General features: G+C 53.4%; 13 protein-coding genes and 1 non-coding gene across 14 annotated transcripts; 6 read left to right on the top strand and 8 right to left on the bottom strand.

Annotated features, from left to right (window-relative positions):
- Positions 1-126: 126 nt before the first annotated feature.
- Positions 127-1,677, bottom strand: BZA70DRAFT_242347 (phosphoesterase family-domain-containing protein; the record flags this gene model as incomplete). The annotated part of the gene is made up of 3 exons (XM_064910564.1): positions 127-1,239; positions 1,288-1,389; positions 1,450-1,677. The coding sequence occupies 3 exons, from the start codon at positions 1,675-1,677 to the stop codon at positions 127-129; spliced, it is 1,443 nt and encodes a 480-aa protein (XP_064765864.1).
- Positions 1,678-2,595: 918 nt separating this feature from the next.
- BZA70DRAFT_291985 (Cupredoxin) lies at positions 2,596-4,618 on the top strand (the record flags this gene model as incomplete). The annotated part of the gene is made up of 2 exons (XM_064914341.1): positions 2,596-4,447; positions 4,506-4,618. The coding sequence occupies 2 exons, from the start codon at positions 2,596-2,598 to the stop codon at positions 4,616-4,618; spliced, it is 1,965 nt and encodes a 654-aa protein (XP_064765863.1).
- A 471-nt stretch (positions 4,619-5,089) lies between these two features.
- On the top strand, positions 5,090-5,995 carry BZA70DRAFT_297682 (uncharacterized protein; the record flags this gene model as incomplete). The annotated part of the gene is made up of 1 exon (XM_064914573.1): positions 5,090-5,995. One exon carries the CDS (start codon positions 5,090-5,092, stop codon positions 5,993-5,995), a length of 906 nt encoding a protein of 301 aa, XP_064765862.1.
- A 543-nt stretch (positions 5,996-6,538) lies between these two features.
- On the bottom strand, positions 6,539-8,952 carry BZA70DRAFT_94820 (uncharacterized protein). The gene is made up of 6 exons (XM_064915562.1): positions 8,785-8,952; positions 8,630-8,664; positions 8,517-8,543; positions 8,416-8,451; positions 8,181-8,329; positions 6,539-8,126 (listed from the first exon to the last, which is right to left on the bottom strand). The coding sequence occupies exons 1-6, from the start codon at positions 8,859-8,861 to the stop codon at positions 6,732-6,734; spliced, it is 1,719 nt and encodes a 572-aa protein (XP_064765861.1). The 5' UTR covers positions 8,862-8,952; the 3' UTR covers positions 6,539-6,731.
- Positions 8,953-9,845: 893 nt separating this feature from the next.
- BZA70DRAFT_297679 (Pex19 protein family-domain-containing protein) lies at positions 9,846-11,391 on the bottom strand (the record flags this gene model as incomplete). Its single annotated transcript, XM_064914572.1, has 3 exons — positions 10,996-11,391; positions 9,911-10,928; positions 9,846-9,867 (listed from the first exon to the last, which is right to left on the bottom strand). The coding sequence occupies exons 1-3, from the start codon at positions 11,123-11,125 to the stop codon at positions 9,846-9,848; spliced, it is 1,170 nt and encodes a 389-aa protein (XP_064765860.1). The 5' UTR covers positions 11,126-11,391.
- BZA70DRAFT_285116 (wings apart-like protein regulation of heterochromatin-domain-containing protein) lies at positions 11,388-15,039 on the bottom strand. Its single transcript, XM_064913676.1, has 2 exons — positions 12,398-15,039; positions 11,388-12,337 (listed from the first exon to the last, which is right to left on the bottom strand). Exons 1-2 carry the CDS (start codon positions 14,819-14,821, stop codon positions 11,417-11,419), a joined length of 3,345 nt encoding a protein of 1,114 aa, XP_064765859.1. The 5' UTR covers positions 14,822-15,039; the 3' UTR covers positions 11,388-11,416.
- On the top strand, positions 15,040-16,278 carry BZA70DRAFT_285115 (uracil phosphoribosyltransferase, synthesizes UMP from uracil). The gene is made up of 6 exons (XM_064913675.1): positions 15,040-15,312; positions 15,391-15,470; positions 15,529-15,576; positions 15,642-15,839; positions 15,896-16,100; positions 16,164-16,278. Exons 1-6 carry the CDS (start codon positions 15,224-15,226, stop codon positions 16,213-16,215), a joined length of 672 nt encoding a protein of 223 aa, XP_064765858.1. The 5' UTR covers positions 15,040-15,223; the 3' UTR covers positions 16,216-16,278.
- BZA70DRAFT_285109 (uncharacterized protein) lies at positions 16,279-17,680 on the bottom strand. The gene is made up of 2 exons (XM_064913674.1): positions 17,562-17,680; positions 16,279-17,507 (listed from the first exon to the last, which is right to left on the bottom strand). The coding sequence occupies exon 2, from the start codon at positions 17,439-17,441 to the stop codon at positions 16,569-16,571; it is 873 nt and encodes a 290-aa protein (XP_064765857.1). The 5' UTR covers positions 17,442-17,507; positions 17,562-17,680; the 3' UTR covers positions 16,279-16,568.
- A 499-nt stretch (positions 17,681-18,179) lies between these two features.
- BZA70DRAFT_242264 (general substrate transporter) lies at positions 18,180-19,925 on the bottom strand (the record flags this gene model as incomplete). The annotated part of the gene is made up of 2 exons (XM_064910562.1): positions 18,180-18,461; positions 18,525-19,925. The coding sequence occupies 2 exons, from the start codon at positions 19,923-19,925 to the stop codon at positions 18,180-18,182; spliced, it is 1,683 nt and encodes a 560-aa protein (XP_064765856.1).
- Positions 19,926-20,200: 275 nt separating this feature from the next.
- Positions 20,201-21,395, bottom strand: BZA70DRAFT_242209 (nucleotide-diphospho-sugar transferase; the record flags this gene model as incomplete). Its single annotated transcript, XM_064910559.1, has 2 exons — positions 20,201-20,746; positions 20,805-21,395. The coding sequence occupies 2 exons, from the start codon at positions 21,393-21,395 to the stop codon at positions 20,201-20,203; spliced, it is 1,137 nt and encodes a 378-aa protein (XP_064765855.1).
- A 1,106-nt stretch (positions 21,396-22,501) lies between these two features.
- BZA70DRAFT_t93 lies at positions 22,502-22,573 on the top strand. Its single transcript has one exon. It is a non-coding gene; the product is annotated as a tRNA-Gly (tRNA).
- Positions 22,574-22,610: 37 nt separating this feature from the next.
- On the top strand, positions 22,611-23,994 carry BZA70DRAFT_285103 (translation initiation inhibitor). The gene is made up of 7 exons (XM_064913673.1): positions 22,611-23,084; positions 23,192-23,252; positions 23,335-23,408; positions 23,497-23,566; positions 23,631-23,689; positions 23,746-23,811; positions 23,866-23,994. The coding sequence occupies exons 1-7, from the start codon at positions 22,845-22,847 to the stop codon at positions 23,893-23,895; spliced, it is 600 nt and encodes a 199-aa protein (XP_064765854.1). The 5' UTR covers positions 22,611-22,844; the 3' UTR covers positions 23,896-23,994.
- BZA70DRAFT_285100 (RNA-binding protein 8A) lies at positions 23,911-24,890 on the bottom strand. Its single transcript, XM_064913672.1, has 4 exons — positions 24,802-24,890; positions 24,696-24,734; positions 24,496-24,632; positions 23,911-24,401 (listed from the first exon to the last, which is right to left on the bottom strand). Exons 1-4 carry the CDS (start codon positions 24,848-24,850, stop codon positions 24,216-24,218), a joined length of 411 nt encoding a protein of 136 aa, XP_064765853.1. The 5' UTR covers positions 24,851-24,890; the 3' UTR covers positions 23,911-24,215.
- Positions 24,891-25,220: 330 nt separating this feature from the next.
- Positions 25,221-25,982, top strand: BZA70DRAFT_291973 (60S ribosomal protein L34; the record flags this gene model as incomplete). The annotated part of the gene is made up of 4 exons (XM_064914340.1): positions 25,221-25,257; positions 25,402-25,523; positions 25,707-25,810; positions 25,868-25,982. 4 exons carry the CDS (start codon positions 25,221-25,223, stop codon positions 25,980-25,982), a joined length of 378 nt encoding a protein of 125 aa, XP_064765852.1.
- Positions 25,983-25,992: the final 10 nt, after the last annotated feature.

Below are 25,992 nucleotides of genomic sequence, written 5' to 3'. Positions count from 1 at the left end.
CTCGCTATTATAAATTCTATTAAGATTAAACTGCTGCGGCTACTCCAAAATAACACACACGTCTTTTTTATTACATTAAAAACCAACATAAACGCATCATAACTCTCTCTCATTTTATAGAGCCATTTAGATCATGGCAAGAGCCGCGAGCACAAGACCCACGAGACCGGTAGCCGGGGCGGCACCGAAGGCAGCGCCGGCGGAGGACGAGGAGCTAGCGGCGGTCGAGGAGCTAGCGGCGACGGAGGACGAGGATGCCGCGGCGGAGGTGGCGGAGGCCGAGCCGGACGAAGCGTCGGATGTCGCAGAGGCGGTTTCGGTGACGGAAGAGGCGGTGAAGGCGCCGGTGGAGGAGGCAAAGTTGTCGGTCTCGGTCGAGTAGGTGAACGACTCGGCGGTGTAGGAGGCGTACTTCTCACCCCAGACGGACTTGATGGCGGGAAGAATGCTCTGGCCGTTGCGGTTGGTGACGTCGACGTTGGGGGGAGGGATGGGGATGGTGTCGTCGTTGTAGTAGCCCGGAGCGGACTTGTTGTTGTAGATGTTGGAGTAGTCGATCTCGGAGGAGGCGATGCTGAGGTCGCCGGCGACGAGGGCAAAGACGTTGGCGTCAAAGTCACCGCGGCCGAGATGGGGAAGGTCCCAGTTAGCCTCGACGGTGGCGATCTCGGAGTAATGGTTGTAGAAGGTGTCGTCCTCGGTTCCCTGGAGAGCCTCGGGGACGGCGCCGCCGAGGAGGAGGGCGTAGACGCGGTTCTGGATGGCGTAGTTCTCATTCTCGTCAAAGGTGAGGAGGACGAGGGTGTCCTCCATGAAGTAGGAGTTGTTGAGCAACGGCTCGAGGAACGAGCGGGACCAGGCGCCGGAGACGTCGATGGTGCTGTCGTGGCCGTCGTTGGTCATGTTGGGGGTGATGAAAGCCCACTGCGGAAGCTGCTCGTTGTCGAGGTCGTCGTAGAACGAGGTGAAGTTCTTGATGTTGTCGAGACGCGAGGCGTTGTTGACGATGTTCTCAAAGAGAATGAGAGGGTTGTGCTTGCGGACGTAGTCGTTGGCGTAGGTTTCCTGGTTGGAGTAGTTGAAGCCCTGGTAGCCGGCGTAGGGCTGGTGCTCCTGGTACTCGGCCCAGGAGATGTTCTTGGAGTCGAGCAGGTCGACGATGGACGACACGTTCTTGGGGATCTGGAAGAAGGCGTCGGAGTCCATGCCAAAGTAGTCACCAGCGACGGCAGCGAGGTACTGTTGATGTTAGCTGTGCGCAGAGAGAAGAGATACAGGCAGACGTACGTTAGGCTCGGAGGGATGGGTGACGGAGAAGTAGTTGGTGAGCTTGACACCGTACTGGGCGAGCCACTCAAGGTCAGCCTGAGTATCAGCAGCCTCAAAGTCCTAGAGAAATACAATGTCAGAGGATATCATAAAACAAAAAAAACAACAGCAGTGGCATACAGTGTTCTCGAGCCAGATGACAAACATGCGCTTGAAGTAAAGGCCATCGACATCCGAGGTCTCCTCACCGACGACAGCGGTGGCAGCAGCAGCCTCGATCTCGCTGAGCGAGGGCTCGATGGTGGTGTAGACCGGGGTGGGGTCAGCCGACGAGGAGGAGACGGCGGCGGCGGCAGCGAGGGGTGCGACGAGGGCCGCGAGGGCGGCGAGGGGGGCTCCGTACTTCATGTTGGTTGTAGAGAGAATAGATGGCAGAGGACAGAGAGGAGACAGGAGATGGAGGACGAGGGATATCTTTATATGTGTCGAGGAGAGACACGTGGTGGTATGAAGGAGTGGACAGGAGACAGACGGCAAGCCACCGTTCGCTTTGCGACAGGCGATGGACAAAGACAGACAGGAGGATAGTCAGATGGATACAGAGAACAGACGCGAGTCGACGAATAACAGACACCGGTCGCGTGCGTGGAGCCAATGCGAGCCAATCAGGAGGTGCAGATAGACGATTAGCACCCGGACCACAGCAATTTCAGGCAATTTCAACAGAACCCGCCAGAGCTGCGGAGTTTGCAGGCAAAAGTCGGTGCGGAAGAGGCCGCGAGGAGTGAACGCGAGCGGTGGCCGCACGTGGTGAGTGCGCCGCACAGGGACCGGGGCCCACGTGCGTGCACAGGAGGAAGACAGTGGCCGGCGGAGGAGTGGCTACAGCTGCTTGGACTGTCAGTCGGAGTTTGGAGATGCGAGATGGTGGACTGTCTGCCGATTCTGTCGGTCGTCAGAGTACTCGGAGTACTGAGTATCAGTCGAGAAGAGGATAGGTTGAGAAAGATACCTGATATCGACATCGTCATATCGACATCAAGACAAGAACAGAAGGCAGAAGACAGACAGACCCCTGCCGAGATCTTGGCCGAACAAGCATCGCAATTCCTGTTCTTGTCCTCTGTTTCTGACCGGCCAAGCTTATTAGCTCCTCGGCAACCTCCGCTTTCCCCTTCGAGACCGTCTCTCGATCCAGACCTGTCTCTGTCTTTGACTTTCTGATAGTGGTCTTTACTCATCTCTTGATTTTCCCTCATCTCTTTTCTTTTATTACTCTGTTTCTCCTCGTCCATTCTACACTCACTCAGCACAGTAGGACACACGATGGATAACGAAGACCAAGAAAAGAGAACAGCACAGCGCAAGCCGTTCTGGCGCAACCAATGGTTCTACATGGGCTTCGGCTTCCTCATCATCGCCGCCGTCGTCCTCGGCATGGGCATCGGGCTCAGGAACTACCAGAACTCAGACGCGTCCTCTGCCTCTTCCTCGTCCGGCAGTGGGAGCAGCGGCAGCTCGACGACATCCTCCGCGAGCTCACCTACCGCTACTCTCTCTGACGACTGGCGACTCGACACATCGACTGCCTACGCGGTCAGCACGGACTGGGACTCTAGTGAAGAACCCAAGACGCGGGAGTTCAACCTGACAATCTCCGAGGTCGTGGGCTGGCCGGACGGATACAACCGCACGCTCACAGTGATCAACGGGCAGTTCCCCGGCCCGCTGATCGAAGTCAACGCGGGCGACCGGCTGATTGTGAACGTCAAGAACGAGGGCGAGAACGCGACGACGATGCATTTCCACGGCTTGTTCCAGAACGGGACGAATTTCATGGACGGCGTGCACGGCATCACGCAGTGTCCGATCCCCGCCGGCAGCTCGTTCACGTACAACTTTACGATCGCGGACGACCAGTACGGCACATACTGGTACCACTCGCACTACGGCACGCAGTACGCGGACGGCGTGTACGGTCCGCTGGTGATTCACTCGCCGCTCGAGGATGATATGATCGGCGACCTCTACGACTACGACCAGGTCGTGCTCATCCAGGACTGGTACCATGGCATCGCGTCCGGGTACTTGGAAGCCTACCTTGCGTCCAACAACGAAAACACCGAGCCGACGCCCGACAGCGGGCTCATCAACGGCGCAAACTACTTCAACTGCTCGCTCACGCCGGACGATACGTGCTACCAGTCCGAGGCCAAGCGCGAGGTGTTTAACTTTGAGCGCGACGTCACGTACCGGCTGCGGGTGATTAATGTCGGGTCGTTTGCAGAGATTGATTTCTCTGTGGATTCGCACGAGCTGACGCTGGTGGAAGCCGACGGCACGACGATCTCCCCCTCCGCATACCACAAAGTGCGCATCTCGGTCGCGCAGCGGTACTCGCTGCTGATGACGACGAACGTGACAGACACAAAGTCGACGAACGAAACGTTCTGGATGCGCGCCGAGCTCAACCGGTTCTGCTTTTCAGAGTCCAATCCGATTCTGGACGTCGGCGTGCGCGCGGCGGTGAAGTACACGGACGAGAGCGACTCGGAGGCGCGCGTGCGGTTCCAGGGCAAGTCTGCCGTGATTTCGACGGCGACGGATTCGTGGGACGACCGGGACGCGAATATCCGCTGTCTGGATCTGGACAACAGTCTGATTGAGCCGTACGAGACGCTGGAGGTGCCGAACGCGACGCATTTCTACCGGGTGGACTCGAGTTTCCAGATCGGGGCGTACCAGCTTGATCTGGCGTACATCAACGGCACGAGCTGGAAGCCGGCGAGCGTGCCGACGCTGTACTCTGCGTGGGAGCAGTTGAATCCGAGCACGTCGTCGTCGGTGACGGATAGCAACTCGAGCACGCTGCTGACGACGGAGGGCGCGCTGCCGCTGGGGGTGTATGCGGGGAATAAGCAGCAGTATGTGGTGAATGTGCCGGACTACGCGGTGGTGGATCTGCTGATCAACAACCTGGACGACGGCGCGCACCCGTTCCATTTGCACGGGTACAAGTTCTGGGTGATGGAGGCGGGGAGGGGGAATTTCAAGTATACGAATTACGGGAATTGGTCGTCGGACACGCCGGTGAAGCGGGATACGTTGTCGGTGCAGGCGTATGGGTGGGCGATCGTGCGGTTTGTTGCGGATAATCCGGGGTTGTGGGCGTTCCATTGTGAGTAGTACTCTGATGTACTGATGTTGGAGAGTTACTAACGATGATTATTTTACAGGTCATATCTCATGGCATCTGGAGGCGGGACTGATGATGCAATTCCAGACGATGGCGAGCCAGATAGGCTCGTTAGATCCCCCGCAGGCATGGCAGGACCTGTGCAGTGCGTGATATTTCTTGATAGAGTAATGGTAATGATGTTGCGTGATGATGTAGTTGCGTGATGATGTGGTGGTGGGTGGAGTGACGGCAGTGGAAGGCAGAGCATAAACGAGCAAACGACGGTGTTCTCCGGGGCAATGGCCGGGGTCGGATGAAGATCTCCCAGCGCGGCTGGGTCGGGTAGTGGGCTTGGGTATATAGTAATGAGTATAGTAATAGCAGATATATAGTAATAAGAATAGAATATAGAATAGAATATAGAATGAATATAACAATAGAATAACAGAATACAACAACAGTAGAACAGCAAGAAGAACAGCAACACCTCGGAGGGTCGGCGGAACGGAGCAATTTGTGCTCGGCTGCTTCCCCACACGACTTTCTTTTAAATCACCTTCACCTCCTCCTCCTCCTCCTCCTCTCCTCTTCCTCCACTTCTACTCTACTCAGTGGACCATATTCACATTCACACTGCTCACCATGGAGAGAATACCCCAGCCCGACCTCAAATCTCTCACCTCCTCCCTCCTCAGCGCCCTCCCCTCCTCCTCCCCTCCCTCCCAAGCCTTCCTCTCCCAACTCGCGCCCCGGCTACGTGCTCGCCTCGAACACGCCCACAACAACAACTCCTCCTATCTCCAACAACTCTCCCTCTCCCACCCCCTCCTCGCCTCCTCCATCGCCCGCGCCCTCTCCGACCCCGCCCTCCACTTCTCCTCCGCATCTGGCTTCAAACGCATCTCCCCAGACTCCATCCTCGCATCCGCCATCCTCTCCGCTCCCGACTCCGACACCGACCTCGAGCTCGTCTGGACATACATCGACACCCCCGGCCACCGCGGCTGGAAGCTCTCCGACGTCAGACCCGCCGACGCGGACCTCGTCGACGATGGCGCGTACTGGCGGCCATGGACTGCCTCCGTCGCCGAGGCCGAGGCAGTCTGGAGCGCGTACCAAGCCGAGCGCGCGGAGACGCTGCGGATAAAGAACCTGCTGATCCAGCTGCGCGCCGAGGCACTCGCTGCTCTGGATCCGCCCAAGGCGGAGTACAGCCAGCAGCAGCAGTTTGTCGAAAGCGCGTGGTCGTCGTCAAAGGAGGCAGCTTACTCGGAAGAAGACACGGACGTGACGGAAGACAGCGACGACGAGGGCTCGTACTGGAGCCGGTACACTGTCGCGCCGTCGAAAGAGCTCATGCGGTCGCTGCATACCATCCGACGGATCACGCTCGAGGATCAGGAGGAGGACTATACTTTTTCTTCCGCGTTCTCGACCGAGCAGTCTGTGGGTGAGGTGTGCATAGACGCAGAGGAGAAGTTTTTGTATAAGAAACCGTCGTTTTTGAAGCTGTTACCTGATCGCGAGGATCTCAAACTCTGTGCATAGTTCTTCTTTTCTTATGTTGTTTATTTATGTTGTTTATCGCTGGTGTTTAATCATGGATGGTGTCGGCGGATGTGATGTTGTTGATATTTCGTGGGTCTTAATCTGCATTTGTCTTGCTCTTTGAGTGTTTTATGAGTATTTATGGCGTTCTTCTCTCTGTATAATAGTTAATGCATACAATCATCTTATATCACAACATATCATCATCTCTTCACATTCACATGCTCCCGACGCCATTGTTTGTTTCCAGACCTAACCCTATGCTCCCGATATGTCCCGAGCTCGGCTGTTCTTGTTCTTCTTGTTCTTGTTGATGCTAGAAATGTCTGTTCTTGTTGATAGTTCTGCTGTAGTTGAATTAGAACTGATATTGTATTGTAGTTGTATTGTATATACAACATACATACAGCTATTAACAACTCTGGAAGTTGAGCAACCTTCCGACGTCGGCTAGCACACCTGCAGCCAGCCGCGCCAGCCTCCTGCTCCTCCTCCAGCCAGCCGATCGGGGTCCTGTAGAGTATTACTAATCACTACTATTTATATTATATAACATATTATTAATAACAACTAAGAAGATGGGTTAACTGGTCTATATACTTTTCTGTATTGTACTCACGCGCTGTACTGCAGTGCACACGTACTCAACAACACAACAGCTATAGCAAATAAAACAAAACAAAACATATAAAAAAACATTTAGTATACGGTACAAACAACAAACACTTCAAACCATCTAAGCATCCACCGACTTCACATGGCTCTTCACAAACCGTCCCGACGGATCAGCAGCGCATCCCCAGTCCGCCTTCGGGATCCACCTCATGACCGTGTCCGCGCACGTCTTGGTCGGGAAATGCTCGTCAAACATGCACCGGTACCAGTACGCCTCCTTCGTCGTCGGCACGTCCTCGCCCCACTGCGGCTTCGGGTTCGCAAAGTCCTCGTCCGAGACAAACTTCTCGGCTGTGTCTTTCAGGCAGTCGATCCAGCTGTAGCCCACGCCGTCAGAGAACTGCTCCTTCTGGCGCCACAGGATCTCAGCGGGGAGGTAGGCCTCCGTCTCGGGCTCGTCCGTAGTGTCGAACGCCTTCCGCAGAATGTACTTCTCGATCCGCTCCTTTGTAATCATCTTCTCCTTCGGATCAATGTTCATCACCAGCTCCAAAAACGCCTTATCCAAAAACGGCACGCGCGCCTCCAATCCCCACGCGCACGTCGACTTGTTCGCTCGCAGACAGTCCGCAAAGTGCAAGTTCTTCACCCGCTTCACCGTCTCCGCATGGAACTCCTCCGCGCTCGGCGCTGCACCAAAGTACAAGTACCCCCCAAAGATCTCGTCCGAGCCCTCGCCCGACAACACCATCTTCACGCCTCCGGCCTTGATCATCCGGCTGAGCAAGTACATCGGCGTCGACGCGCGGATCGTCGTCACGTCGTACGTCTCCAAATGGTAGATCACGTCCGAGAGCGCGTCGAGACCCTCCTGCAGCGTGAACGTGTGCTCGTGGTGGACGGTGCCGATAAAGTCCGCCACCTTGCGCGCGGCAATCAAATCCGGCGCACCCGGCAGACCGATCGCAAACGAGTGCAGTCGCGGCCACGACGCGGCGCCAGACAAGTGTCCGTCCTCGTCCACGCCCGTGAGCGTCGACGTCGTCGTCGCGGTGTCGATCGCCTGCGCCTTGCGCGTCTCGCGAGCCGCAATCGACGCAATCAGCGACGAGTCAAGACCGCCAGACAAAAGCACGCCGTAGGGAACCTCAGACATCAGACGCTTGCGCACGGAAGTCTCGAGCGAGGTCCGGATCGCCTTCAAATCAAGCGGCGTCGTCGGCACCCGCTCCTCGTCCCACCACGTCGGCTTGAAGTACCGCGTGAACTTGTCGGTCGCGGAATCGTACACATGGCCGGGCGGGAACACCGAGATGTCGTCGCACACCTCCGCCAGCGACTTCATCTCGGACGCAAAGTAGACCGCGCCGGGCGTGCTCGACGAGCGACCCATGTACAGCGACGTGATTCCGATCGGGTCGCGCGCCGCAATCGTGCGGTCTTTCTCGGCGTCGTAGAGAACAAACGCAAACATGCCGTCCAGGTGGTTGGGGCAGTCGATATCAAATTTTTGGTACTGTTCTCGTTAGCCATATACCTCTTAATAACTCTAAGCAGAGAAAAATCATACAAGAGGAATGATGACCTCGCAGTCAGACTGCGTCTTGAACGGATAGTCCGGGAAGAGCTTGTGTCGGAGAACGACATGGTTGTAGATCTCGCCGTTAACGCCGAGGGAGATGGACTGGTCCTCGTTCAACAGAGGCTGCGCACCAGTGTCTGTACAAGTCAATGTCAGTCGTCTGCAATATAGTTGAGCTGTGGAGGAGCTGTGTAGAATCTCCGATGTGATTGTGTGTGCTTACCGAGACCGACGATGGCGAGACGCTCGTGGGCGATGACTGCGTGGTGTTAGCATGAATTCGACCTCAACGACAAACAACTGTAGTAACAAAGAAGCACTCACTCGTCTTGTTCTTGATGAAGTTTCCACCTGGAGAAGAAGAAGCGGTTAGTATATCCATCTGCGGTATATCGGCGATTACCACGAGGGCAGCCTAAATCAGTCTGCGGACGTACTCCAGTCAGGACCACGATGACGGATGCTAGGAAGACAACCAAGGTCAGCGTCTACTCAAAAGCAATGCACAGCAGCAGCAATTCTTCTTCTATCTCTTGCAGAGGTCACCGCTGCTACTGCGCAGTCTTCTATATGTCGATATCAAGATACGTACAGCTTGGCGAGTTGGAGCGCCTTCGGCTTGAACGCGATGACGTCCGGGTGATGGTGGCAGGCAAAGATTCCACACATGTCTGCTGTATATCAATAGATATAGTAATAGATATAGTAGAAATGAACAGTAATATGAAGAAAAGAGGAAAACAAGAGCAAAGACTTTTATCTCGAATTTGGTTTTTTTTCCAGGAGCCGCGAATAATTAAAATCTTCGTTGACTCATAGAACGAGACCCGCTGCTGACATGAACGCGTAGATCTGCTTCTGCTATCTACTACTGTTCTATCTATTATATCTTGTATCTATTATCAACTGCTATACTGTTATAACCTAGAATGATATAGATATTGCAGTAACTACCATGTTCTCCTCCCCCCTCCGCTCACCAGACTCGGACTCCTCCTCCCCCTTCTCACCCACCTCTCCCTCCCCGCGTCTCCCCCACGCGCAACAGACCCAGCAGCGCCGCCATGCCTCTCTCCAGCGCACATTCACCTCCCAAATGAGCAGTCCGACAAGATCTCCCTCGAGTCCGGCGCAGGCTGCCTCTCTCTCGCCGTCGGATCCGCTGCGTGACCGGCGGCGTAGACAGAGGCTTGACTTGCTCGTGCAGAAGAGACAGGCTATGTATCATGCCATGCGCGGTGGCGACGACGAGGTACTTTCCCTCCTTCTGCATCCTCTTCACACACTCAATCAACTACTAACACACCCAGATGCTCCGTCTCTTCCACGCCGCCGAAACCCGCAAGCTGGAGCAAGACCTGCGCGCGCAAGCCCTGCAGGCTGATATCTCGATCGACGAGCTGCTGGCGATCGAAGAGGAGGCCAGAGCCCAGGCCGATCAGATGATGGCCGAGATGGTGCAGGAGTCCGAGCAGAACCAGGTCGAGGAGATGTTGGCGCTGATGGAGCAGCAGCAGCTGCTGCAGCAGCGGGAAGAGGAGGAGGAGTTTTTGGTGGAGGAGATTGATGAGGATGATATTATGGCGGATGTATGATAGTAGTTGCTTTGTGTTTGTTTTATCTGGTGCACTGGAGTTGGATGGTTGTACATAGTCATAATCTCTTATATTCACTACTGCATAGGGCAGTTTGTCAAATCCGCCCCCATATTCCCCAACCCGAGATCATTCAGATCCATCCCCGCCGGTCCCATCTCGCCCATGATATCCGCCGGCGGCGACCCAGACTCCTGCATCAGCTGCATCTTCTCGGCGATATACCTCCGATCGTCCGGATCCTCGTCGCTATACGACTCCTTCTCGAACCGCACCACGATCTCCCGCACAACCACCCGCTGCGCCTCGAACCGCTTCGCTTCCTCCGCGTCCAGCGTCCCGCGGTTGGACGCAAGCCAGTCGCTGTATTTGTCGTCCAGCTCTTTCATTGGCTCGTAGAGAATCTCCTTCGACGTCAACTGCTCCATCATCCCCGACAGCATCTGCGTCAGATCCTCGTCCGAACCAAGTCCTCCTGCCTGATCGCCCTCACCGCCACCTTCGCCGCCGACAGCGGCCTGCTCCAACTGCTTCATCATCGCCGCAAGGAAATCGTCGTCCTCCATCCCTCCGTTTCCATCAATGATCTCCCGATCAACTTTATCCCCCGACTCCTTCATCCGCTCCATCGTCTTCGCAATCGCGTCCTGCAACGTATCCTTACTCGCCCCCTTCCCCGCCCCGGCCCCCACCGCAGCCGCGTTCGCCACCCCGAGCACGGTATCGTCAACCTCGCCCCCGCCGTCAGAGTACTTTCCAATCTCAGACATGATCGCCTCGAAATTCCGCCGGCTCTCGGGATCCGTCTCGAGCTCGGCCAGCATGCTCTCGAACCCTTGCTCGAGCTGCCGCGCAAACTCGTCCTCCGCGCTGTCGAGCGCTTCGGTCTCGGGGTCGAGGAGTAGTGTGCTGGGTGAGGGGGCGGTGGTGGATGGGGCGGGCGCGTGGGTGGTTGCGCTGGTGGGCGTGGTTGCGTTGGGTTGTGGGGGATGTGGTGCGGAGGGAGTTGAGGACCCGTTTTGGAGGGTAGTAGTCGATGTGGAATCTGTAGAGGACGTCTGCGATTGCGACGCTATCCCCGCAGTCGGCGCTTTCGATTTCGAGTACGTCTGCGGACTTATCGTGAACTCATCCAGCAGATCTAAAACATAAGCACAGATCAGCATACACCACACTCTATATCAAAAGCACAAGAAGTCCGCACGCACCGTCGAGATCATCAAGATCGTCCTCGTCGCCGTTGGCCGTCGCGGACGTAGAGTTGGTAGATAGTTGTGGTGGTGCTCTGGATTCAATCTCGCCATCGTCGTCGACTGGGGATACCGTGGATCCGACCATGATGCACTCACTAGATCTTGCTTCTCGCTGCGCTAAAATAGTCGTAGCAAGTCGATTACCTTTCTAATACCTTTCAAGTCCTTCAACTAATCTGATTCTCCCTGCACTGAATCAAACTGAAAGAGTGAACGACAAAAGAGTGGGAAAGGAGGAGTCGGCAAGTTCCTCGGTTGGAGAGGAATAAAATCCCCAGCTCAACCGAGCCGCACCCCTCCTCTCCTCCGCCTCTTCTTCTCTCCTATACTTCTCTACACTACTTCTCTATAATTGATCTCTATATTCAACTATGAACTACTCGTAAAGCCCACTCAACACACTCGTAATCTTCGCCACCATCCCCCTCCCCGCACCCGCTCCCGCGCTCATCCCAACATCCTCCTGCATCTGCGCCGTGCTCTCCTTAAACACCTCCAGCGCGCTGCCCACCGCGCTCAACAACCCCGCCCCGCCCTCCGCCTTCACTTTCTCTCGCGGCGCAAGCGCGAGCACGAGCGCAAGATATCCTCTGATGTCGTCCATGTAGTTTGCCTGGTTTTCTGCCGGCGAGGTTTTTTCAAAGAGCGACACGAGCTTGCGCAAGTGCTCCGGTTTCGAAATCACGTCCCGCGACTCTTTGCTCTCGCACAGATTCACAAGCAATCCAATCGAAAACACCGCAACATTCGCCGCCAACCCATACTCCTCCGTCTCCGCTCCATCGCCCTGCTCAGCACAGACCGCCCGCTCGACGCACCGGTTCGCATACGCCACCGTCTCGTCCGTGCCGAGCGCAAGGCATACAGCCGTACTCCCACTATTCGTCATCAGAATCGCAAACTTGAGAATCGCGACCACAACCGCTTCCTGCGGTGTCGCCTCAAGCTTCGGAAGAAGACCCAGCAGCCGCGCTGTCGCCGTCGTCAGCGTCTCGGATTCCACTGGCTCGCCACTGTCTTGTTTAGCTGCTAACTCTGCCGAGTTCTCTAGGACTGACAGACAGAGCGCGATATCGTGAAATTCCAGCCCTTGTTTCGGCTTGACTAACTCCGCAAGCGCGTCTATAACCCGATCGCGCATTTTGCTCTCGGCAAACGCTGTCCGCACAAAGTCGAATTGGAAATACGAGTCCGTCAACTCTAGCAGGCCGGTTAATGCTATCAGCCGCCGGGATATACTCGAAGGTTTGACTGTCGACGGGATCGATTTGATGATCTCCGTCCGCAGTTCTCGCAGCTATAATACCCTCACATTAGTTCATCTTCAACACACTGATCTTCTAGAACCAGCACTCACCATCGACTGCGAAATTTTTGAAACCCCAGACCCCGCCCTCGTCGCAACCTTCAAAACATCCTCGCCATCGCCCACAAACTCAACCAAAAACTCAACCACCCCGGCCTCACTAACCAAACTCCGCATAATTCCCTCGTCGCCCAAGAAATTACACAGCACGTACGAGAGCGCAAAGCTCGAGACCGCATCCTTCGACGCTCGGGTTTGCGAGATCGCAGACGCGAGACGAGTGAGAAATCCTCCGGCCTTGAATTTGTGCATGAATTGATTGTCGGTTAACTTGAGTGCTAACTCAAGGTACGTCATTCTCTGCGTGGAAAGAGAAGCGGTCGGTCGCAGACCGTCTAGCAGATACTCCATATCATCCATGAACTTTGCGTTCGTTCCCGACGCCCGCAGTTCGTGGATAGATTTCACCCTGATCGAGTCGTTATTCTCGTTCTCCGCTTCGTCGTCTGACTCTCGCTCGCTATCAGAGTGCGTCCCGGTCGCAGGCTTGCCCGTCAGCGACACGCTCAGCAGCTCGGCTTCCGACATCTCGCTGAACGTACCTGGCCGAGAACCGCTCGGCGTCTGCGTCGCTGGTGAGTCGTCGATATAGCTGCGGTATGAGCCGTACGTGCGCTTGCCCGGTCGCACCATCACATAAGTCGGCTGACTAGATTGCGACAATGACGAGCCCAACTCGACCGCATCGCCACCTGCACCCTTCTCCTGCCCGTCCGATCTCTCAGAATCCTTCTTAATCTCCTCAAACGACCTCGTCATCAACGTCTTCTGCTTCGGCCCCGCGTCCTTCTTCGCCGCCAGCATCCTGAAAAGCTTGTTGCCAGACCCGCTCACGGTCTCGCCGTCGACGCCTTTCCGCACCGGACTGCTTCGTTTCCGAATACTTTCCGACGTCTGATCGAGCATATCCCAAGCCTCGCTCTGTCGCGACGTCAGTCGCGGTGAGGGTTCGGTCGTGCGGCCGCCGGCGATGGTTGGTGTTTTGGGGGGCTCCTCGGGGGTGTCGAACTCGAGGTCTTCGAGAGGGGGAGGGGAGATCGGCCGTCTTATGGCTGGGGATTTTGGGAGAGGTTCTGGTGATGGGCTGTGGTTGGATGCGGCGGGAGATTGTTCAAATGGTTCTGAAACATGTTGCTCTTTTGATTTCTGTGTAGAAGTAGGTTGCTGCTGTGATTGTTCTGTAGGCGCAGCAGTCGATTTTGAAGAAAGCGCTCTGTTTCGTACCGGCGACCTTCGTTTCGTCTCTTGGACAGCCGGAGTTGGCACAATCTCCGGAGTCGTAGACCGCGGCGTAGACCTTCCCCGTTTCTTTCCAACGACAGTGCGAGGGACCCCTTTAGGCGTCTTTTGTTTTCCAGACGGACTGGGTTCCGCAGTCTTATTAGCCTGTGCTTTTCTTCCGCGGGACTTGGGCGTAGTATCATGGCTTTTGTATGCTACCCTTATCGTGTCTTCGTCGTCGCTTGGTTCTGTAGCGCTTTTTTCTGTCTGTGATTTTCTTCCACGGGATTTAGACGTAGCATCAGGGCTTTTGTATGATACCCTTATTGTGTCTTCATCGTCGCTTGGTTCCGCGGCGCTTTTTTCTGTCTGTGCTTTTCTTCCACGGGGCTTGGACGTAGTAACAGGGCTTTTGTATGCTACCCTTATCGTATCTTCATCGTCGCTTGGTTCCGCAGCGCTCTTTTCTGCCTTTGCTTTTCTTCCACGGGATTTAGACACAGAATCAGAGCTCCTGTACGCCACCCTAATCGTATCCTCATCGTCGCTCGGATCGGCCTGTACAGTCTCCTTCACCACTCGCCGCGGCTTCTTCACCTGCGCGCCTTTCTGCGGCGTAGACCGAGTTCGTCGCGCGCTGGCGGTACTGTCGATCTCGACCTCGTTTGTGTCGTCAAAGGCGAATGGGTCGTCGGTCTTCTTGAGTTGACTGTTTGACCTGACTGATGCGACTACTTGTTTTGGAGTCCTCGGTCGTTTGATCGTGCGGGCGACGTCGTTGTTGTCGGTTGTTTCTTCAGCGTCGGCGCGTCTGCGTTTCAAGGAGCCTGGGGTATCAGACGCAGAAGAAGACGCCAATGCAGGACCCCAGTTTAACGGTATAGGCGAGGCGGTCGAGTCAATCGACTTGCGTCTCGAAAGGGCAGAAAACGGGGATCGAGCCACACTTCCAATCTTTGAAATCCACCCGCTGAGGCCCAAAGATCTGGGCGAGGTCAATGCCTCTGCCGCCGCTGCATCTTCTGACTTGTCTGCCGACTGTAAGGATTGTGTGTCCACGTCGCCCTCTGGCTTTCGCTTGACAGGTGACGCGCGCTCGATCGGTGTCGCGGGGATACGACTCTTGCGGCCGTAGGTCTTTGTAGAAGTGCCTGGCGTGCGGTGTGAGAATGGAGTACCGGCTGAGGACGACATGCCTTCTGTCTCGTCGTTGTTTGTCGTAGTTGTTTGGAGGAGATGGGAGATGAATTGATTAGGTCGCTGGGTGGAGGTCGTAGGTCGTCTCGAGCATCTGGTGAGGTTGATCTAGTCCGATCTGCGCGAATTACGCCACAGCTCAAGTAGACAACAGTAAGATGAAGATATTCAATGCAGCAGTATTCAATTGCAGTAAATCGTGCATCCACCGGTCTCCGCCAGTAGATATCGCGACAGATCTCAATTCCCAGCCGTGAGAATACTTAAAACCAACAAATCCGAGTTGACGGGGTTTGTACTTCCAACCGCTATCGCTCCTACCATCACCAACTCAGCTTGGCAGCAGCAGCAGCAGCAAGAATTGATTACTTACATAGAGAATTCTGAAGCAATTGCATAATGTCGAAGGCAGCTACTCTGTCGATTACCTCGAAATGGCCTGAAGTCACTGTCGTGTCGCAGACGCCGCAGTTGATTGCGTTGTTCACGTATGATCTCTGGTTTATAGATATCTAATTGATCAAGTTTAGGATATGTGTGGGCTAATGATGATTGCTGCTGTATAGGATTATTAGAGATGTCAACACCAAGCGTGGCGACTTTGTGTTCTACAGTGACCGAATTATTCGGATATTGGTCGAAGAAGGTCTTTACCAACCACTTCAAAGACTGTCAAGAGCAGCCGTGCTAACTGGTCTGTACAGGTCTCAATCATCTTCCAGTCAAGGACATCGAGGTCCCTACTCCTACCGGTACACCCATTATCATTTCTTCCACTAGATTACAAAATAGAGAAGCACTCTAACAATCCGCACAGACGTGACTTACGACGGCCTCCAATTCGAGGGCAAAATCTGCGGCGTGTCGATCATGCGCGCAGGCGAGGCAATGGAGCAAGGTCTTCGCGACTGCTGCCGCTCTGTGCGCATCGGTAAGATTTTAATCCAGCGCGACGAGGAGACCGCCGAGCCTAAGCTGTTTTACGAGAAGTTGCCTGCCGATATCAAGGATCGATGTAAGTCCTTTCTTCTTCAGTTTTTGTGTAGGGTCAAGACTGGCTAACCCACGCAGACGTCCTTCTGCTCGACCCCATGCTCGCAACCGGCGGCTCGGCCATCACCGCCGTCGAGGTTCTTATCAGCAAAGGCGTCCCCGCCGAGCGCATCTTGTTCCTCAACCTCATCTCTACGCCTGAAGGAATCGAGACTTTTGTCAAGGCTTGTCCTGGTGTTAAGATTATCACTGGGTTTATCGACAAGTGTCTCAATGAGAAGAAGTAAGTCTATGCGTTTCGTGCATTTTTTAGAGTAGAAGTCGTTATTGACAGCTTTTTGTTTAGATTTGTGTCCCCCGGATTAGGCGATTTCGGTGATAGATATTACTGCATCTAAGCTCGACGCAGTTCAGTTTTGTAATTTTCATTATCAATCTTGTATAATTCATAAATTTCTCGACCTATACATTCTCCTTGATAGCGTGTTGATGTGTCATTGTTACTCGCCGTAGTGAGGCTTGATGTACAATGACGATTGTCTGTAGTATGTGCCCCGTAGTACTGGTGTCTGATGAAGATAGTTGTTGAAGAGCGCGTACTTCAGTGGCTCTGTCCATGTTGGGGTGTATCGCATGTATCTTCTCGTCAATCTGGCATCTACTCAACTTCTTGATCCTGCAAATTAGCCATGCGAGTCATCAGCACTACTCGCTGGCTGAAACGTTCAGTAAGCTCACATCAAACTCTGCGCTACTGAAATAAACTTGCAAACTCCGGCATCCACTTTTTGAAATCCTCCTTCCACGGCAAATGCTTCACATGATTCGTTATAAAATTCCACCCAAGCACCAAATGCGGATACGTAACCCTCGTCGTCGGCAGCACGAACGCCTCGATCATGACCGCATCATAAGTATCCACAAACGAGATCGGCAAGTACACGATCTCGGTCACCTCCAGCGACACGCCGACGCCGGTGATCAGCACGCGCGTGGGACGGCGCTCAAATTCGAGCTTGTTCGATTCAAGGAAGTGTTGCGAGACAAGATTGATCTGCGAGACGTTCGACATCGCCGCGTAGCCGGCCGCGTTGTCGACTTTGAAGCGCGTGCGGAAAAGTCTAGTGGTGAGCAGCAGCAGGCAGAATTTCTCCCACGAGAGCGGCGCGGGCGCGGTGAACATGAGCTGCCGCTCACGGTCAAGCACGCCGGAAAGAACCGCGGGCGGTAAGAGCTCGTAGAGATCGCGGCCGATGGTGTCGAGATCCGTGTGTTCCCCAAAGGCGAGGCGCAGTTCGCGCAGGTACGCGACGATGGACTCCTCGTCGCTGCGGTGCAGACGCGGGAGCATGACAGGGTACCGTCCCATCAGCTGATCCCTGCGCTCGGGAAGCGATCGTGTGGGGAACTCAGGCAAGCTGTTGAACCGCATGAACTCGACCACGTCGGCGTCGTGGGAGAAATACTCTGGTGGGTCGTCGGGGTTTTCAGCGACCCAGGAGGGCGCCAGACAGAAATACACCCCGCCGACTTCGTTCGATGGTATTTTCTCCCCGGCAGCAGCGGCATTTTTCTTTTTCGAGGACTTTGCGCTCTTTGCGCTCATCTTTGCTTGTTTAGACATTCACTTTTGAGCTCGTCGAGAGAGATAAATCCTCGGTGAAGCATACGAGCCGACTCTGCACAACCACTAGCATCTCATTAGCACCAGTCATTAAACATCCACCAGCTCAGGCAAACTCACTATAACCCTCTCTATCCCGAGTTTTTTCCAGATTTCCTCAGATTCAGTCAACTTGCACGATCGCCGACCGACGCCGACAAAATCAGGCGAACAGTTCGAGCGTGGTCGTGGACTCCTAACCCTTAACTGATGCTTGCTCATAACCTGAACTGAGCATGTGCTGCGACTGCTGCGACTGCTGCGACTTGCTGGGGATCTGTTGCTTGCTGTTTAGAGAGTTTTGCGGTAGCTTGATGGTGATAGCAGTATATTTTTAGGATACTGTGTGTGCTAAAAAGGAGGATATGAGTGGGTTGTGGGTTTATTGGATGATGAGGTGGATGATTCTTAGTTTTTTGAATCGGTTTGTACGCGGTATGGCGTGGGAAGACTCGTTCTCGTTGGATTTAAAACTCAGCAATAAATCAGTAGATTAAATATTATAACATTTCTCTTTTCTTATGTTGTCACTCACTATGTACTAATCTCGTAATCATTAATCGCAGGAAGAAGGCAGACGGGTTAAAAGAGCTGAGCCGCATTTTCCTTCCTGCAATTCAATATCAATTCAAATATTCAAGCAAACTCCCAGACCTACAGTACAGAACCAAAACCATCCCACTCCAGCTACAAAACTCATCACTTCTCCGCCTCACCCCCCGTCTCCACCGCAGCAAGATCAACATGCTCTCCGATTCCCGCCGCCTTCTCCTCCGGCGACACGTGGAACTCATTCCGCACCTCGGCAAGCTGCTCGAGTACGTGCTCGTGCGCACTCCAGGCCGGCACGCCCTTTGTAAATAGACCGTCGACCATCTCGAGTGGGATTCCTTTGGTTTCCGGGACGAGGAAGAAGACGTAGAAGAAGCCTACTGTCGAGAGTGAGGCGAAGAGGAAGTATACCCCGAAGCCGTCCGCGCCCTGGTTATAAAAAGAGATTAGTGACCACGCTCTTGCAGAAAGATAAATTACTAGATAAAATACCATTGCGGAAAACATCTGCGGTGTAAACCGCGTCATAATAAAACTCCAGAACCAATTCGCCGCAGCGTTGATCGCCTGCACAAACGTGCGGATGTTATTGTCAAAGATCTCCGCGTTGATGATCCACGGTGTCCAGTTCCAGCTCGCAGAGTAAAACGCCGTCCAGATGTAAAAAAAAGCCATTGCCGCCCGGCCGCCGGGACTGAGGTTACCCACACCAGCGGTCGCGGAGGAGAGGTTTGCGGACGGGTGCGAGATCTTGACGTATGCGCCTAGGAAGTACATGCAGAACGAAACCCCGACGGAGCCTACCATCAGCGTCAATCTTCGGCCCCAGGATTCAACGAGGAAGATCATCCAGAGAATCACCGACGCGGTCTTGACAACTCCAAACAGACCGGTCGAGAGAAGTTTTGCGTCGGTGCCGCCGATTCCGATAGACTTGAAAATCGTGGGCGAGTAGTAGTTAACCGCGTTGATTCCCGACGCGTTTTGCCAGATGAAGAGAGAGGTGGTGAAGGCGATGCGGTACATGATCTTCTTTGAACTAAAGACAGCCTTAATTGGCGCCATAAATCCGAGCCCGATCGAGCCCGCGCGAGACTCGATCGATTCCTCAATCTGCGCGACCTCGAACCGGAAGTACTCGTCCGACTCATCGAGCTTGCGGAACCAGCGCAAGTTCTCGAGCCCGGTCGGAGAGTTCTTCTCTGCCATAAGCCAGCGCGGCGACTCGCGGAGGAAAAACACGCCGATGAAAAGAAGACCGCCGGGAATGACCTGGACGGCGAACGGGATCAGGAACTGCTTGCGCGAGACCGGCATGGTCTCGCTGACGGCGTAGTTGATCCAGAAGCCAACGAGGCCGCCGACCTGCCAGAAGATATCGTACATGGCCAAAAGCTGGCCGCGGATCGCAGGCGGCGCAATCTCGGAGATGTAGATCGGGCCCAGGTTCGATGTCGCGCCGACGCCGAGGCCGACGAGGATGCGGCCGGCGTACATGATTCCGAGACCGGTGCTGCGCGAGGCGACGCAGTTGAGGATCGCGCCGACGAGAAAGACAGAGGTTGAGACGATGAGCCCGAGTTTGCGGCCGTAGTAGTGACCGAGCGGGTAGACAAACAGCGAGCCCCAGAAGCAGCCGGCCTGGAAGGTCGAGGCGACGTTTGCAGAGATGAAGTTTGCGTGCGAGGTCGTCATCTTGTCGAGCCCAAACTCGGCTTTGAAAGAGTCAAGAGCAAGCGTGCCGCCAACGAATCCGTTGTCGTAGCCGATCATTGCGCCGGCAATGGCGATGATCATGGAGGAGTAGTAGACTCTGAAGTTGTAGACTACCTTTGGCGTAGGCCTGTCTTCGGCGCGCTTGAAGGCCTGGATTGTCCATATCGAGGAGCCCATATTCAGAAATGAAGAAGAGATGCAGAGGGTATGAGCAGACAGGCAACAGCGTGAGCATGGGTATAAATACAGACAGAGGAGTAGAGTGGGATGGGAATCCGGGGTAGAGACAGAGTTGAGGAAGCGGGATGGATGACAGCGGGGGCGCCAACCCCGCATTTCGTCCATTGTTCGGTTCCCGCAGATCTGCCCGGTCCTATCCCCGGCCCATTGTCTACGATGAGCAGCTATCTACTCTAGGAAATACAGATGATAAGTATATTTACAATAACACATCACTCCTCCTTCTTCAACCGCGCAGGCTTCTCACCCGCGCGCCGGCCATCGTCGTAGATCCCCAGGATGTACGAGCATCTGATGGCAATCAAATCCACCGCCATCTTGATACTATCCCGCGCCAGCTCCATCTTACTCCCATCAACCTCATGCCACGAGATCGGGACTTCCGCAACCGGAATCCGCTTGCGCTCAGCAAGGATCAGCACCTCGACGTCAAATATCCAGCCTTCGTTGTGCATGTACGGGAAGATCGCTTTGACCGCTGCGCGCGAGAACAGCTTGAACCCGCACTGCGTGTCGCCTATGCTGCGGATGCCAAAGACGTAGAGAAGAGTGTGCAGGCCGTACATCAGGAAATTGCGAATAAACGACCGCTTTACGACCGCGTCTGTCTTCACCATGTGTGCCCGCGATCCTAGCGCGATCCCACTTCGACCCGGTAGTTTTATCAGCTCGCTGTGTAGGGACCTAATATCCGAGAATTTCGAGGCGCCGTCCGCGTCTGCAAAAATAATGAAATCTCCTCGTGCTCGTTGCATTCCCTGGTTACGTTAGTCCGCGTTTGTTAAAAATCGCTTTGAAAAGAAGAAGCAGACTTACGTGTGTCACGGCCCCACCCTTCCCCCGATTTTTGACCAGCTTGCAAACCCGCAAACTCCCCTCATCAAGCTTATGCTCGCCAGCAAACTTCAGCGCCACATCAGCAGTCTCATCCCGACTCCCGTCATCGACGACCAAGATCTCCCAAGTCACAGGCGTGCCGTCGACGGTCCAGGAGGTTAGCACCTCGACCGCTTCCTCGAGCATGATTGGCAGCCGCGCGACTTCGTTGTACGCGGGCACGACGACCGACATAAACACTCGCTCTTTCCTACTCTCGACCTCGCGTGCTTCGTCTTGGTCAATGTGTGGCAGCGGCCGTAGGTCGGAGACTTGGCCTTCTGTCGTCATTGTTCTGTACATATTCTCTGTCTTCTCGGCCTTGCGCGGGAAATGAGCAATGCACGCAATGAGTACATACACCGCCGCCAGCGCAACAACCGCCAGCAGCGTTACCCAGACAGCGACCAGGACCCATGCTGTTGTGCGCGACGAATGCGCGTCTGAGCCGAGCCGGCCGAGGGAGAGGTAGGATACCAGGAGCTCGCTTATTGTTGCGGATTTTGAGCTGTCGAAGAGGACTGCGGCCATTGATGAGGCTGCTTTTAGAGATGATGCTGTAGATGATGCGAGGAGGACTGGGTCTGGTGTTGAGTTGATGCTCATGTGTCTGATGTACAACTGAAGTGTCTGGGCGATCATGGTAAGTAAGACGCAGTAACATATGAAGAGCAGCTAGACCTACCGAAGCAAAGCAGATCACAGTTGACTTCTATACAGTCGGCGTATAAATATGAATGAGGGGATCCAATGCACATCCAACAGTGGCAGATCAAGTCAAGAGCCGAGATCAGGTATTCACGATTCAGATCCTCGAGCAACTCTTCCTTCGCAAGCGTCTGAAGCACAATCCGAATTATCTAGCAGCACAGTAAACAAACCTCTATGCAATAAGCTCCTCGCCCGTCACTTCTTCAATTGTTTTCAATCTACCAGAAACCCTCGAGAAATGAATGAGCTGGATCAGCTTCATTAAAGTGAACACGTCGCGAGTGTCCTGGTCCGCCTGCTGCGAGCAGAGATTAAAGTTTACTGCTCAGCTCAGCCCTTCGTGGCGCAGGCATCCGCCAAACGCGTGTGCACGTGCGGGTTTTGTTTAGTTTTGTTAGTTGCTGCGGTGTTGAAGGAATAAACACAGAGTGAAGAGAGAGCGAGCTTGGGATGGTGAGGTGGAGGTGGAGGTTTGGAGTGCGTGTGGATGGTGTGGGTAGATGTCGAGATAATGGCCTATTGTTAACTATCTGTTGACACCGCGTAGCTGTAGTATTAGGATAATTATGAGCGCACTAAATCACTTCACGTTGAAGATATCTACAGCTCTGTTCGGCGTAGATCTCCTGGGATTAGACCGTGGTGGAGATCAGTGCAGCCTCCGCGCTTTCTTCAAATCAACCTCAAGCCGGGAAAATCTACTTCTGCAAGTGTCCTGGTAGACTATCGATGAGCATCTATAGCTTCGAAGATAGAGATTGTCGACTGCAGGAAATAATTCAACAATTGCATATCTCCGATATACATTTATTACATACCCCACATCTGCGCCACTTCAGTGCAAATAACCCATATAACCATAATATAAGTATAACTTATGCCAAGTAGCTTACCACGTCAAAAACTAATATTTTTTGTATGAACTGGGACCGTTAGTGTAGTGGTTATCATACTTGCCTTCCAAGCAGGTGACAGGGGTTCGATTCTCCTACGGTTCATATTTTTGCTTTTTTATTTCATGTTTTTTTTTTACTACAGCTGATGTTAGAGAGCAATAATCTTTCAATCAAGAGATTTCATCTTTTTGGTTGTTGATAAATATCGAACGTAGCTTAGCTGTCGGCACTGCTCGCTATCTGTACTGTTATCTGAACCCATCAGTTACCAAAGCTTCATCAGAGCACCCATTCCTAGCAGTTTACCTCTCCGACAATATCTCCACCTCAATCAAACCACACATTTATATTCTATCCAAATCACAACCCAGCAATGATAAATAAACCCCTTCTATCGCTATCATCCGCCAGATGCTCGCGCGCGTCGCTGTGGTGCCGGGGCCACCAGAAGATGTCGGTCAACGCCGGAGGCCTCCGGCCCTCTGATTTTCGGCTGGCTTCCCAGAAATCATCATTAGCCTCGCCGCTGCTTTCCTTGTCTCTGTCCTTGACTCGTCCGTTTTCATCGTCGAATATCGCAAAAATGCCTGCTACCGATCCCGCTCTTACCATTGTATGTCGTTGTTTATGATTTTTGTGTTCTTTATATATGACTGCTTTTGCAATTGATGATCGTGCCGATGTCGGAGATAAATTGGAAAACTAACGATTGATCTCCAGGTTTCCACCAACTCCTCTGCCGCCCCGCGTGCTCCCTACTCGCAGGCTGTCAAGGTCAATGGTGTGTATCGATTGAATTAGTAGTTGTGTAGTCAATTGGCTCGAAAAGAAGACTCCTTGCTAATCTGTTTACTCTCTCGCAGACTTCCTCTACTGCTCGGGTCAGATCCCCATGACCCCTGAGGGCGTTATCCTCACCGAGATCCAGCCCGCTGCTGTAAGTCGTTTCTGAAGGAGTGCTCTGTTGAGAGTGTGCTGTTGAGAGTGTGTGTGCGGAGAACATGTGCTGATTGACTGTGTGATAGCTCCAATGCCTTAACAACCTCAAGGCTGTCCTCGAGGCCGGCGGTTCCAGCGTCGGCAAGATCTTCAAGGGTAGGCTATCAAATATATACCAAGCTCTCACTACAGAAGAGGATGCTAACCTTCACAATAACAGTCAACGTCTACCTCACCGACATGGAGCAGTTCGGTCCCGTCAACGAGGTTTACTCCGAGGTACGCCATCATCACACTGCTTTTTATAATCATAACTTGTACTGACTTAGATGTAGTTCTTTGGAGAGCATAGACCTGCTAGAACCTGCATTGCTATCAAGCAGCTTCCCCTCGGTGCTGTCGTAAGTCTCTCGTCTTTGCGCTTTACGCTTGCGGTTGCTGACTCGTAAATCTAGATCGAGATCGAGTGCATTGCTCTCGCTTAAATGTTGTACTCAAACCTGGTACAGATGGTGTTGATATACCGTCTATGGATCTGTGTTGAGATAAAATAGTGTTTTTTTAAATATACATATTCTATAGCTATGATGGTATCTCTACTGGATTGTAGGGTGCGTAGTATAGAGTGATACATAACATTCTATTGAGGACCTCTACAGATACAACAATTCCCAAAAACAAATGTAAGAAAACAGAAAGAAGTATTCCCAACTCCAGATAGATAAACAGCAAAAATGTAGAATGAAGCTAGTATACAAAACTCATGAACGACAACAACAAGATTCTTTTAGTGATCATCGATCGTCTACCGACGCGAGGTAGGACTCCGGCTACGACCTGATCGCCCGGTGCCACGCAATATCTTCTCTGGAGGCGGGCGCACAAAGACAAAGTCTGCGTCGAGGACTTGGCCTAGGAATTCGGTGCCGCGGGATCCTTTGATTGCTTGCTCGGCTTCGAGGGCGTGTTCGTATTCGATGAGGGCGTATCCCTGAGGAGTAGCAGGTATGTTAGCAGATGAAGAAAGAGATGAATAAGAGAAAGAGATGATTAGAAGAACGAGAAAGAAGAGGAAGAGAAAGTACCTTGACGTAACCGGTCCGACGGTCGAGGTTGAGATGCAGATTTCGGATCGTGCCGAATTCAGCAAAGAAATCACGGACGTCTTCTTCGGAAGCTTCTTCGTGGACGTTTGTGGCAATGATGATCCAGCCCTCGATTGCTAGAGTTCATGTTAACAAGATCTAAAGTGGATGAGGAGGTGAGGAAGGAGAAGGTAGCGTACATCGAACTGCTGTTGCCTGATGCTGGGCTTTCGGAGGCTCTGGAGATTGTTAGCACTGCTTTGATATATGATCTAGATGGAATGATATTAGAAGAAGTAGACGCACTATTGATCCTCGTCAGCTCGTCGATGTCCATTGCCTCTGCCGACTGCATTGTGGATGTTATTGTGTTTTATATGGATGCTCCTGTCGAGATGCTGGATATCAATGTCCAATCTTCAGTGTAGGCAGACAGGCTCAGGGGCTGCGGTCTGAAGTCTACGCGCACTCAGCGAATGTTCAGTCACACTGTAACAAGCGGGTCTGGTACCAGAAACTAATTAGGGCACAACCCTACACAGTGAGTCGAGCCGCACCAGAAGCAGTCACGCAGTCAACTCAGAGCCGCGCGGTTTGGGGAGCTGTGCTGGGAGCAGAGACCGCGGCGGGCACGCAGGGAGACACACACCGCTGAGATCACTCGGACGTTCGCTTTTTCTATCTTCGTCACCAGCAACAAACGACACCGGTCCATCTAATTCGCAATGGCTCAGAGACTCGCATACAGAAAGAGAAACCCTTGTACGTATTCCTGTTGTCGACGTGTTGTTTGTTCTGTGGAGTTGCTGGGCAGAGGGGCAGGGAGTGGGCGAGGATAGGCAGCTCAGATGGACAACACGGATGGATATTCACAGCGACGGTATTGTTAACATCCTGCTTCTACAGACAACACCCGGTCCAACAAGGTCAAGGTCGTCAAGACCCCCGGTGGAAAGCTTGTTTACCAGCATGTCAAGAAGATTGCTTCGAAGCCCAAGTGCGGTGGATGCGAGCACTTCCTCCCTGGTGTACGTCTCGATGTGAATTTCAGTACAGCTCAGTTCAGTTCTTGCCGTGCGATGCGTCCTGTTCTCCGACATCGATAGAAATCTCAGAAATCTCAGAAGAAATGGAGACGAGTGGAAGCAGAGCGTGGCAAGAACGAGCTCGAGCTCAAAGAACAGAAGAACAGAATATTGACTTGTTTCTAGATCCCCGCCCTGCGACCAAGACAGTACGCTACCGTCTCGAAGCCCACTAAGACCGTCCAGCGTGCCTACGGTGGTGTCTACTGCGGAAACTGCGTCCGAGAGAGGTGTGTACATGATTGATTAGAGTATGACTATAGCAGGGATACTAACAACTATCTCAGAATCGTCCGCGCTTTCTTGATCGAGGAGCAGAAGATCGTCAAGAAGGTCGTCAAGACCACCGCCGCTGCTGCGCCCAAGGCCGAGAAGCCCAAGAAGAAGACCGCCAAGAAATAAACAGTCTCAC

Source organism: Myxozyma melibiosi (assembly GCF_037950935.1).
Source record: "Myxozyma melibiosi strain Phaff 52-87 chromosome Unknown BZA70scaffold_15, whole genome shotgun sequence".
Taxonomy (NCBI): Eukaryota; Fungi; Ascomycota; class Lipomycetes; order Lipomycetales; family Lipomycetaceae; genus Myxozyma; species Myxozyma melibiosi.
Note: the sequence above shows the minus strand (reverse complement) of the source record. Positions and strands in the feature narration are given on the sequence as shown.

What these genes read in the sequence shown, in the direction of transcription:
- BZA70DRAFT_285116 (XM_064913676.1), bottom strand. Translation starts at nt 14,821, where the DNA reads ATGTCGTCCTCAGCCGGTACTCCATTCTCACACCGCACGCCAGGCACT. An exon ending in CAAAAATTTCGCAGTCGATG is followed by an intron (nt 12,338 to 12,397) that starts GTGAGTGCTGGT and finishes AGGGTATTATAG; the next exon opens with CTGCGAGAACTGCGGACGGA.
- BZA70DRAFT_285100 (XM_064913672.1), bottom strand. Translation starts at nt 24,850, where the DNA reads ATGCAGTCGGCAGAGGCAATGGACATCGACGAGCTGACGAGGATCAAT. An exon ending in CGAGCTGACGAGGATCAATA is followed by an intron (nt 24,735 to 24,801) that starts GTGCGTCTACTT and finishes AACAATCTCCAG; the next exon opens with AGCCTCCGAAAGCCCAGCAT. An exon ending in TCAGGCAACAGCAGTTCGAT is followed by an intron (nt 24,633 to 24,695) that starts GTACGCTACCTT and finishes CATGAACTCTAG; the next exon opens with CAATCGAGGGCTGGATCATC.
- BZA70DRAFT_94820 (XM_064915562.1), bottom strand. Translation starts at nt 8,861, where the DNA reads ATGTGTGGAATCTTTGCCTGCCACCATCACCCGGACGTCATCGCGTTC. An exon ending in GCGCTCCAACTCGCCAAGCT is followed by an intron (nt 8,665 to 8,784) that starts GTACGTATCTTG and finishes TGACCTTGGTTG; the next exon opens with TCTTCCTAGCATCCGTCATC. An exon ending in TCTCGCCATCGTCGGTCTCG is followed by an intron (nt 8,330 to 8,415) that starts GTAAGCACACAC and finishes TGACTTGTACAG; the next exon opens with ACACTGGTGCGCAGCCTCTG.
- BZA70DRAFT_285109 (XM_064913674.1), bottom strand. Translation starts at nt 17,441, where the DNA reads ATGTCTAAACAAGCAAAGATGAGCGCAAAGAGCGCAAAGTCCTCGAAA.
- BZA70DRAFT_285115 (XM_064913675.1), top strand. Translation starts at nt 15,224, where the DNA reads ATGTCGAAGGCAGCTACTCTGTCGATTACCTCGAAATGGCCTGAAGTC. An exon ending in CAGTTGATTGCGTTGTTCAC is followed by an intron (nt 15,313 to 15,390) that starts GTATGATCTCTG and finishes GCTGCTGTATAG; the next exon opens with GATTATTAGAGATGTCAACA. An exon ending in TGCCGATATCAAGGATCGAT is followed by an intron (nt 15,840 to 15,895) that starts GTAAGTCCTTTC and finishes TAACCCACGCAG; the next exon opens with ACGTCCTTCTGCTCGACCCC.
- BZA70DRAFT_285103 (XM_064913673.1), top strand. Translation starts at nt 22,845, where the DNA reads ATGATAAATAAACCCCTTCTATCGCTATCATCCGCCAGATGCTCGCGC. An exon ending in CGTCGGCAAGATCTTCAAGG is followed by an intron (nt 23,567 to 23,630) that starts GTAGGCTATCAA and finishes TCACAATAACAG; the next exon opens with TCAACGTCTACCTCACCGAC. An exon ending in TCAACGAGGTTTACTCCGAG is followed by an intron (nt 23,690 to 23,745) that starts GTACGCCATCAT and finishes ACTTAGATGTAG; the next exon opens with TTCTTTGGAGAGCATAGACC.